Source organism: Saimiri boliviensis, chromosome 6 (genome assembly GCF_048565385.1).
Source record: "Saimiri boliviensis isolate mSaiBol1 chromosome 6, mSaiBol1.pri, whole genome shotgun sequence".
Taxonomy (NCBI): domain Eukaryota; kingdom Metazoa; phylum Chordata; class Mammalia; order Primates; family Cebidae; genus Saimiri; species Saimiri boliviensis.
In genome coordinates this window covers 54,226,929-54,238,461 of record NC_133454.1, presented here as the reverse complement: position 1 = coordinate 54,238,461, position 11,533 = coordinate 54,226,929, and the positions used below count along the sequence as shown (strand labels likewise).

The 11,533-nt window shown below is 49.4% G+C and overlaps 1 protein-coding gene across 16 annotated transcripts in view; it reads right to left on the bottom strand.

Moving 5' to 3' along the window:
- The window catches only part of PHLDB1 (pleckstrin homology like domain family B member 1), a 52,797-nt gene that overhangs the window by 1,239 nt on the left and 40,025 nt on the right, over positions 1-11,533 (bottom strand). For 15 of the 16 annotated variants that reach the window (XM_074400693.1, XM_074400690.1, XM_039470380.2 and 12 more), the window contains 6 exons: positions 11,029-11,323; positions 10,854-10,944; positions 8,684-8,830; positions 6,439-6,555; positions 6,085-6,187; positions 324-409 (listed from right to left, as the gene is read on the bottom strand). In XM_074400693.1, the coding sequence (XP_074256794.1) occupies positions 324-409; positions 6,085-6,187; positions 6,439-6,555; positions 8,684-8,830; positions 10,854-10,944; positions 11,029-11,323 (839 nt within the window). The remainder of the gene's footprint in view (positions 1-323; positions 410-6,084; positions 6,188-6,438; positions 6,556-8,683; positions 8,831-10,853; positions 10,945-11,028; positions 11,324-11,533) is intronic. The other variant, XM_074400694.1, reaches the window with a different exon arrangement.

The following is an 11,533-nucleotide window of genomic DNA, read 5'->3' as shown; positions in this document are numbered from 1 at the left end:
GGGAGGCACCCAAGCCCACAGGAGCTTCTTGCTCTTTGCAGCCTGCTTTCTGCTCCTCCCTTGGGCCTGGGGGAGGGACGGAGATGGACGGGAGAGTCAAGGGTCAGGGATGAGTGGGGTACAGGAGGTGTTAATGTGCTAGTTACAGCTAAGTGGGGAGGGGTACCTCAGTCACCATAGTGAAGCGGAAAAACCTCTTCTGGGAAGGGGAGAAGAAAGGAAGAGAAAGTTGACAAAGAGAACAAGGACTGGGTTGGAGCCTCTGTAGAGCCCTGTCCCCATGGCTTTCCCTCTGGCCCCCTCTGCCGCCCTCCACTCCTGACCTTGGCTGCACTGCGCAGGTGGTCATAGTACACTTCCTCAATGGCCTGGAAATAGATGACTCCCTTCAGCTTCGTCTCATGCTTGTCTGCAAAGGAAGTAAGGGTGGGCTATGAAGCTGGTCACACTTCAGGTCTAGCTCCGTTTATGTGGAGCTCCAAGGCCTGAGCTTCCAAATCTGGGAAATGGGGTGAAGATCCTAGTCTCCCAAGACCCCCAAACAGAACCCAATACAGAACCCTAAAGATATGGATAATGCTCAGCCTCATTCATAATCACAGAGAAATACAAATCAGCACTCCACTAAGATGCTGCTTCTCACCAACCCAATGACAAAAACCTACAATGAACATACACCACACTTTTGGCAAGTCTATGGCGAAGTAGGCAGTCTAACGACAGGTGGGAGTACAAATTGGTAAAACCTTTATGAACAATTTGGCCATGTCTATCAAAATTAGATAGACATTTGTCTTTTGATCCAATGTTTACATTTAGGGGAATTTCTCTTTCACATATACAAAATAACACACACAAGATTTTTTTTTTTTTTTTTTTTTGAGACGGAGTTTCGCTCTGGTTACCCAGGCTGGAGTGCAATGGCGCGATCTCGGCTCACCGCAACCTCCGCCTCCTGGATTCAGGCAATTCTCCTGCCTCAGCCTCCTGAGTAGCTGGGATTACAGGCACGCGCCACCATGCCCAGCTAATGTTTTGTATTTTTAGTAGAGACGGGGTTTCACCATGTTGACCAGGATGGTCTCGATCTCTTGACCTTGTGATCCACCCGCCTCAGCCTCCCAAAGTGCTGGGATTACAGGCTTGAGCCACTGCGCCGGGCCTACACACAAGATTATTAAGCACAGTATTGTCTATAGTCACAGAAGATTGGAAACAACCAAAATACCCATCAAGAGGAAACTGGTTAATAAGTTAGTGTGTGCCACATCATGGAAGACTAAATACAACTGTTAAGTAGAATGATATAGAAATATCTGAAATAGGCCAAGTGCAGTGGCTTACGTCTGTAATCCCAGCACTTTGGTAGGCCAAGGCAGGCAGATCACGTGAGGTCAGGAGTTCGAGACCAGACTGGCCAACATGGTGAAACCTGTCTCTACTCAAAATATAAAAATTAGCCAGGTACGGTGGCATACTCCTGTAATCCCAGCTATTTGGGAGGCTGAGGCAGGAGAATCACTTGAACCCGTGATGTGGAGGTTGCAGTGAGCCAAGATCATACTACTGCACTCCAGTCTGGGCAAAAGCAAAACTCTGTCTCAAAAAAAAAAAAAAAAGAAAAGAAAAAGAAATGTCTGATACAGATACAGACTCAGAAATAAACCTGTAATATATACCCAGTTATAATGTCTAGATATAGATAAATTTGATATAGAATGATCTCTAAGACACATTAGGAGGCAAATAAGGAATGTACTGTATGTCACCTTTTGTGCAAGAAAAAGGGCTCGTATATGCTTATATTCTCCTACAGAAACTCTAGAAGGATACACAAGAGATTAATATAGGCCGGGCGCGGTGGCTCAAGCCTGTAATCCCAGCACTTTGGGAGGCCGAGGCGGGTGGATCACGAGATCAAGAGATCGAGACCATCCCGGTCAACAGGGTGAAACCCCGTCTCTACTAAAAATACAAAAAAATTAGCTGGGCATGGTGGCGCGTGCCTGTAATCCCAGCTACTCAGGAGGCTGAGGTAGGAGAATTGCCTGAACCCAGGAGACGGAGGTTGCGGTGAGCCGAGATCGCGCCATTGCACTCCAGCCTGGGTAACAAGAGCGAAACTCCGTCTCAAAAAAAAAAAAAAAAAAAAGATTAATATAAGTAGTTACCTGTAATGGGTGGGAGCATAATTCTCAATTTTTTAATATATTTTTTATTTTTGAACCATATGGATATTTTTACCTATTTTTTTTTAAAGGAAGCACACTCCCTCAATGTGTACAGAGCATTTAGCATATACACATAGTACATAGCGTCTGGAGGTGAGAGGTGGCAGGAAAAGGGCAGACTACCTGAGCCGAGGTGACCATTCAGTGAGGAGGGGCAGGATCCCTGTCAAGGGAAAGCACAGGGCCTGGGCCACCTTGTTTGTGGCACTGCTCAGGTGCTACAACTGACAACCTTAACAATGAGACTGAGTCCTACAGGAGAGGTCACACCAGTCACTAAACTCAGTGGTGCCCGCTGGAAGTAAGCTCCTTCCTGAGATCTCCTACTCTCCCCCACCTCCATGGCTTGGTAAAGGCAACTTACAGACTGGTGCCAACATGCCCCTCCAGCCTTGTATCACAACATTCCCCAGCATGAGCCCCAAGTCCTATCTGAGCTTCTCACTGTTCTCTTAATAATACACTCTGTATGCTGGAACTGTCTCCTCCAGTCCATTTCCTTGGCAAACTCCTAAATGATCTTCAAGACCCACTGCAAATGTCACCATGACAGTGCACAGTCGTGTTCGCCTGTGTTCCCACAGCACGGATGGTCCTCTGCAGAGAACTTACGCTGAATCTGAATCCTCCTTTATCCATTCATAGGTCTACCTTCCCCCACACCAACAACTATGTACCTGGCACACAGTAGGCAGTCAAATGAGTCCTTGACGCTGGGATTCAGAGAGAAGTCAGAGACACTTCTCTTAGGAAACTACAGTCTCATAACAGGGAAGAAAGTACAGACACACAGCTGTGTAAATAGCTAGTAAAGAAGTGGCTAGGAATTTCATGAGACCACCTACACATCACAGGTTGTCATGAGTGTTAAATGAGAGAACACATTTAAGGTATTCACAGTGTGTGGCACACAACGTGGCACTGTTATTATGTCCTTACACTCCTGGGTTGATGTCACATGGAAAAACAGACCCTGGATAATGCAGGGGTTCAGAGGAAGGTGGGAATCACTCCTAGTAAGGTGGGGTCAGGAAAGGCTTCCTAGAGATAATATGTAATCTGGCCTCTGTGCAATGAGGGGGTTTCTATCGAGTTGGCAGGAGGAGGATCCAGGCGGAATAAGCAAGGCACCCAGGGCCCTTATCCAGCCACAGACCCATTTCTGACATTTCCTCCTTGGGAAAGGACCAGCCCTGCCTGGCTCTGGGCCTGCTCAGCACTGCAGCCCCTGTTCTCTCCCATCCCTTCCTTCACAGGAAATAGTAACACGCTCCTGCCTCCGCTTCCTTACCACCCACCTATCCTCAATCTTGTGCAATCTGGCTCCTGGCCCCATGCACAGCAGAAAGCCTTCTCTTGACAAGCTCCCATCCCTGAGTCTAACAGCCTTTGGGCCGCGTCTTTCTTGGCCTTTCTGCAGCATCCATCATCGCTGGTGACACCTCCTGCTTGTGAATGTCTGCTCCTTTGGCTGGCTTCCTTCCCTGTTTCTGCTCCCATTTCTATTCCTGCCATCTGAACTTGGTCTCCTTTTGTTTCACAGACACTAACTAAGGCCACATATGCCAAGCACCAGCCTAGCACCTGGCATATGGTTACTGCTGGCTTCCTGTCTCCTGCCCCTTCTCCCTCTGCTGGTTTCTTCTCTTTCTCCTTCCCCGCACGGGTAGGCCTGCCCCAGGGTTTGGCCCTCTCCCTCCCCTCTTCTCTGCTCTTAAGTCTGACTGCCCGGTTCAGTCTTATCCCTATCTCTTAGGAGCTGACAGACCTTGGGCAATTACTTAACCTCTCCAAGCATCATTTTCCTCATGTGTAAAATGGCATTAAAATAGTGTTTCCGGGCCAGGCGCGGTGGCCCAAGCCTGTAATCCCAGCACTTTGGGAGGCCGAGGCGGGTGGATCACAAGGTCGAGAGATCGAGACCAACCTAGACAACATGGTGAAACCCCGTCTCTACTAAAAATACAAAAAATTAACTGGGCATGGTGGCGCGTGCCTATAATCCCAGCTACTCAGGAGGCTGAGGCAGGAGAATTGCCTGAACCCAGGAGGTGGAGGTTGCGGTGAGCCGAGATCGCGCCATTGCACTCCAGCCTGGGTAACAAGAGCGAAACTCCGTCTAAAAAAAAAAAAAAAAATAGTGTTTCCTTTATAGGATTATTTCAAAGATTAATGAGATGATGCATGCAGAGTGCTTAGCATAGCAGCTGGCTCATGCAAGCACTTGATAAAGGTGATCTGGTATTATTGTTACTCCAACTGTTACTTCAGCCATTACTCCACCTCTAATCCTGACCATCCTCCTAAACCTAGATGTCCCAGAGGCACCCAATCTCAACATGCCTAAAACAGAACTCTTTTCCCCAGGCCTGTTCCTCTTCAAAGTCCTTAGTCCCTCTACCTTCCCAGCCCAGAGAGAAACATGGGACACCTGTGTTTCTGTCTCTCTTGCCTCCTCACACCCAGGACCCAGGGTGGTCAGGAAAAGCTTCTTAGAGGGGCCAGCAGGTGATCAGGGACCAGGTTAGGGGGAAGTGGGCACTCCAGACCTGAGCATCTCTGGCATTACACTCTGCAGCCCCTTCTCCTCTTTTGAGCTCCTAGCAGGATTGCTCTTCCCAGCTCTGTAACTGGGTGAGGCTGTATGACTGGCAGAGAGCCCCACCAATGACTTGTGGACAGAAATGACGTGTGTCACCTCCCAGCTGGGACATTTAATACCAAGGCAGGGCTCACTTAAGCTGCCCTTTCCCTCTGCCACCGTGGTCAGCCATGTTCCCAAAAGGCAGCTGAAGCAAAGACAACACTGATGCAGAGTGGAGCCCCCACCAACTCGCAATGTGCAATGGATATGTATTGGACATAAGGAAACCTAGTACTTGTGAGTCACTGGGATTTTCTTTTTTAATTCATTTTTTTGAGACAGAGTCTCATTCTGTTGCCCAGGCTGGAGTGCAGTGGCATAATCTTGGCTCACTGCAACCTCTGTCTCTTGGGTTCAATCAGTTCTCGTGCTCAGCCTCCCAAGTAGCTGGGACTACAGGCGCATGCCACCACACCCAGCTAATTTTTGTATTTTTAGTAAGAGACAGGGTTTTGACATGTTGCCCAGGCTTGTCTCAATCTCCTAGCCTCAAGTGATCTGCCCGCCTTGGTCTCCCAAAGTGCTGGGATCGCAGGCGTGAGCCACCGTACCTGTCCAGCCACTGGGATTTTAAGACTTCTTGTTACTGCAGCATACCTCACCTTCTCCTGACTAGGGTGACACAGCATCCCATGCTCCAAGTGGAAAAATCCAAAGGGAGTTCCAGGGATAGGAAACTAAGCTAGAGGCTGGAATGCAGAGAGCTGAGGGAGCAAGAGGGGCCAGTCGGCCTCTTGCTGAGCTATCCTGAGCACTCCTTGGCACTATTCAACTGCTTGTCTTGGAGTCTCTGTGGGAATTTGTCCAAGGAGTAGTTCCCAGCCCAACTCCGACCATAAAACCTCATGCTTCTGCAGTGCCTGGGTGTCTCCTATCAGCATGCCCATTGTACACTGTTAACTCTTGTCTGCTTCCCCGACTATAAGCTTCATGAGAGAGCTGTGGCCATCTCACTTATCACCAAAGCCTAGAACAGTGCCTGGAACTTATTAGATGCTTAGCAATATTGCTGAATGAATGAATGAATGAACACATAAATGGAAGTGAGCCAAGTACATTCCGTACATTTTCAGGGAAGGAGGACAAGGCTCAGCCCAAGCCTCTGGTCCCCAACTTGGAAGCTTGGCCTCCTTCCGGAAGACCAGCTGTCCTAGGTAACAGAGCCCAGGGGTCCTGGCTGGCTCCCAGGGTGGCCTTGTGGGAACTCACCCACATAATAGGAAAGGGTGCGCTTGAGCCGGTCGAAGACAAACCAGCGCTTCTTCCATGATTTAATCTTGCCGCCCATCTTGACCAAGTAGCCCCGGCAGACCTGGTGGGAAGCAGGAGTAAGGAAGGACCCAAATGTGCAGCCCTTAAGCCTTAAGTGTATGCCATCGCCTGTGCCTGTATTCATGGGGGACTGTCCCCAACATCCCTTCAGGCCAGCACACCAGGTCCTGGGACAGAGATCTGGTTAGGTAAGGGTAGAAACTGAGGCCACTATTCCAATGACCCAGGAGGTACCTCTCACCATGGGGTCCTCCCTCTCCCCAGCACCCCAGGGCCACACACGCCTTGTACCTTGCTGCTGAGCACCACGTGCAGACAGGTATCAACACCATGGCCTGATGACTCAATATGGGTCTTCAGGTCAAAGTCCTCCTTCCGGATTGGCAGGTAGCGGGTCAGGGGTCGTGCCTGGAAGCAAAAGGGAAGGTCAGGAGAGTCTCCTCTCTTCCTCATTATTCCCCTGTCCAGGCCCCTAGGCTTCAGTTCTAAACACCCAATAGCCTGACAATACCCCTCCCTAACCCATGGCGGTCACTTTGGCTCCATAGGGCTTATGGCACAAGTGGAGACTTACCATACCTACGTTGACTCTATCTAGGGCTGGGCAAATTGCGAAGCCCTATGCCTCAGTTTTCCCACCTATGACCAAGACATGGCATCTCTGTCTTGCCCTGCCCCTTCTTTCCCTCCTGAGCCAAACAGAAAAAAGCAAGAAGCCAGATACGAACATGCTCTGGGAAGAAAGGCCCAATAAGAAATCTAGTCTCCTTGCCGGGCGTGGTGGCTCACACCTGTAATCCTAGCACTTTGGGAGGCCGAGGTGGGTGGATCACCTGAGGTCAGGAGTTCAGGACCAGCCTGGTCATCATGGTGAAACCCCATCTTTAAAAAAAAAAAAAAAAAAAAGAAATCTAGTCTCTGACTTCAATGGGGACCTTGTTTGGGTCACATCCCTTCTCTCAGCTTCAGTTTCCTTCCATGTAAAACAGGGGCTTCGAACTAGATAATTACTAAGGTCTACTCTACCTCTGATACTGACTAGAATTCTCAATTATTTTCTACTCTTCCTTTCTCAGAAGAACATTAGAATGACAAGGCAACATCACACATTATTTAAAGAAAAAAACAAAACACATGACCCCACAGATAGCTGATTCCACCCATCTCCCACACCAGACACGGGTGGCCACTGCAGCAATGCCTGAACCCCAGGATGGGGGCTAGAAGAGAGACCCCAGAGCAGTCCCTGACTGAAGTAGGAAAGGGAAGACAGGCATTTTACAAACACTCCAACCACAGAGGTAAAATTCACAGAGCATTTTTTTTTTTCTGGAGACAGAATTTCACTCTGTCATCCAGGCTAGAGTGCAGTGGCAAGATCTCAGCTCACTGCAACCTCTACCTTCTGAACTCAAGTGATTCTCGTGCCTCAGACATCAGAGTGGCTGGGATTACAGGTGTGCAATACCATGCCCAGCTATTTTTCTATTTTTTTGTAGAGATGGAGATTCACCATGTTTCAGGCAGGCTGGTCTTAGAACTCCTGGCATCAAGTGATCCGTGTACCTCGGCCTCCCAAAGTGCTGGGATTATAGGTGTAAGCCATTGTGCCCAGCCTCTTCTCATTATTTCCCCAACCCAATCTCATTACTTCCCCTATCCCTTAGAATTCATTTTGTTACACTGTAGGAAATTAGGGGAGCTGTGATCACTGCTGGGGGAGATTCCAGGGGACTCCCAACCTGGGGAAGGCTACAGAGACCTAATCAGGAGGGACAGCCTATCTAGGTCCTACAGATTCTCATGGGGGGTTTTGAGAGTTAGGATTTGAGACCAGAGACATGGACAGATTTCTTAGCCCAGCCCAATTTCTCCTTCTGCTTTCAATTGTTCTGCTCAAACCTCCTGCTTAAGGAGAAAGGGTAGAACTGGCTTTTGGGCAAGGAGGGACTTCTGTCCCAAAGAGAAACTAGTACAATTCTGTCTTTGAGATATAAATCAAAAGTCAGAGTGAGGTCATCCACTGATGGTGGGGACTGGAGCAGAAAGGTCCTATTGGGGGTGGGCCAGCACACCCTGAAGTTCCACATGCAGGAGGGGCAGCAGGGGAAGCAGAAGGGAAGGTGCATTGCAGGTTCATGAGGCAGATATGAGGCCCTGGAGAGAGGCCAAGGGGAGCTACTCTGATTCTTGACTATCAGCTCCTGTCTCTGGGATGTCTGTCCAGACCCTCTTCTCTGACCCCGAATGTCTGCAAGGTGGCCTGCCACATCCTTACAACCCACTACCCTGGTACACACACACACACACACACACACACACACACAAACATACACACACATACTTGAACAAGTCCTGGTGGGTCTGTGTTTTGGGTCAGTGAGTCCCAAGTGGAATTCTGCTTGTGTTAAGCCAACAACATCTTTTCTGGAGTAGAACAGGTTTTACAGCCCAACACAGGAACCCTGGGATCTCCCTACTTCTCTACAGCCCTCACCATCAAGCCAACCACCACTGCCCCCAACTGCCCATTCACCTGGGAAAATTGTTTCTCCCGCATCTTGACCTCCTTCTCCACCAGCTGCTGCCTCCGGGCACTCTCACTCTGCAGCCTCCGTTCTACCTGTTCACGCCTCCGCCGCTCCTCCTCCAGGGCCTGCCGCCGCAGCTCCATCTCCCGCTCCTGCCCCCAAAGCCAAGGGGTCAGCACCTATGGCCACCTTTTTCCCTCAACTGGCCCTCATCACACCTGGGCAGGGCTACAGGAGGCATCCCCCTCAGGGTAGTCTGGCATGAGGAGGCAACATTTTCAAAGCCCACCCACTCCAAGAGCCCTGGCTGGTTAAAGATAAATGCTTTAAATCATGACTGTCCTGGCTTCAAACCCTGGCCCTGCTACCACTATGGGCTCTGTAACCCTGATAAAATTATTTAAACTTTTTTTTTTTTTTGAGATCGAGTCTCACTCTGTTGCCCAGGTTGGAGTGCAATGGCGTGATCTCGGCTCACTGTAATCTCTGCCTCCCGGGTTCAAGCAATTCTCCTGCCTCAGCCTCCCAAGGAGCTGGGATTACAGGCATGAGCCATTGCAGCCGGCCATTTAAACTTTGTAAGCCTCAGTTGTCTCATCTGTGAAATGAAGTTAAGAATGCCCATTCCTGGAATTATAGTGCAAATGAAATTAGATCATATATATAAATGCCCATCACTGATTCCAGTAGGAAAGCACTCAAAAAATAAATGGGGTTCTTACAATTGTATCTGAATTCTCAGAACATATGTTATCTAAACAAGTTTTTTTGACAACTAATATATTCAATGGTCCTTTCCCAATCACTAACTGAAGGCCTTTGAAACTCCAAATTGGAAACATTTGTTGTTGAACTTCACACTTTATGGGAAAAAAGTGACTAGAGACTAAGGTCAGAAGTGAACTTATAAAAGCCACTATAGGCCGGGTGCGGTGGCTCAAGCCTGTAATCCCAGCACTTTGGGAGGCCGAGGCGGGTGGATCACGAGGTAAAGAGATCAAGACCATCCTGGTCAACATGGTGAAACCCTGTCTCTACTAAAAATACAAAAAAAAAATCAGCTGGACATGGTGGCACGTGCCTGTAATCCCAGCTACTCAGGAGGCTGAGGCAGGAGAACCACCTGAACCCAGGAGGCGGAGGTTGCAGTGAGCCGAGATCGCGCCATTGCACTCCAGCCTGGGTAACAAGAGTGAAACTCTGTCTCAGAAAAAAAAAAAAAAAAAAAAAATGCCACTATGAAAGGATTTTAGAAGTCATTAAAACAAATAATTAAATACAGAGCATGTCAGTGATGCTTTATATGTCTTAGTTACTGATAAAGACCTCTTATACCATTAACTCCCATTTACCATTTCTTCCCAGCTCAAAATTCAGCAGAATGTCCTTTCCCCACATTTGCTGGGAGCTGCTTAGACATTTGCCATATTTAGACATAAATAAGATAGGAGGCATTCTTTTCTGGTTGGTCCTCCATTCAAACTGTCAGTATCTGTTTTTTATTAAATCCCTCAAACTGCTGACCCTACTCCCTGCATCCCACTCTCATCTCAAATATGCAGAGTACCTCGAATGGTGGACACAGCACAGCTTCTGCAGATCCTTTATTGATCTTCCTTCCTAGGCACATATTTAATCAGCCTGCCTATGCCCAGGATAAACCACAGGTCCCTCTTTGCTGAATCCCAGCTCCACGCCACATGAAGGAGCTGTCAGCCCTCTCTGCTCCCAGAGCTCCCCAGCCAACACCTCTACTCTGCCTTGGACATCTGTCTCCTCTTCTGGTCTATACTTCAGCCACAGTTCCTGCTTTTCCTAATCAGCCCCAAGAGGAATGGCCTGCCATGCAGGTAGACAGGAATCAAAATCCCTGTAGTTGCCAAAAAGTCTAAGAAGCAAACGTGCAAAAACTGGATGTTTCCACACAAGAAATTCTTGGTTGGAGAATGATCACCGTGCTGCCTTCTCTGTTCCTAAGAGCCATGAAGCTGTAATCTCACCAAGCCTCCCTATGCCCATTTGAGGAAAACAACCTTTTAAAACATTTTCTACCCCAAGGGAATGTTGCAAAGCTCATGTGGGTGGAAGGGCTTGGGGTGCAGCACAGGCCCTAGACAGGCAGCAGGCAGCTCTGTGCCCATCACCTTCTGCCTTCTCAATCCAGGTCAGACTCACCCTTGACTCCATGAGCCGGCTCTTCTCTGCGTGAGCCTCTTTCAGCATCTTCTCCATCTCCTCGATCTTCCCCATGTCCAGACCACTCATACTGCAGACAGAAGAGGAAGAGGAGGTGCATCAAGGAGCTGAGGAGGTGGCTGAGGGAGGCAGTGGGCCCGGGCCTAAGAGGTACCTGGACATGTTGTCAGGGGAGCAGGCCGAGTTGCCCCCAGTGGAGATGCTGGTCTCCATGCTGTCAGAGCTCTCCAGACTCAGCGTATCATAGGCGTGCTCACTCTCCTCCCCACGCTCCCGCCCAGCAGGCAGGTGGTGTAGGATAGAGTGGTGCATGAGAGGGGGGAAGCCCGAGGGGCCTGCTGGGAAGGGCGCTGCCCCGTGCAGGGCATCCCACTGGCACTGTGCCTCAGCTGCCGCTTTCTGCTTCAGTTCGGCCAGTCGCCGCCGTTGCTCCTCAATCACTTGTTGTCCTGCAGGAGAGACAGGTGGGAGTCACGGTAGGCTCCCCATGCAGCTAAGGAGAAGGCCACTGGTAGCACCACAGACAGAGGGAGGGGCGAGCAGGGAGAGGTTAACACAGCAGCCCCCTCTCCCTGCAGCGTCCCTAAGGCCCCTGCAGCTCCAGGTCTGGTTGCTCTGCCAATGCTTCAGTTGCCTGCACAACCGGCCACAGCCACACA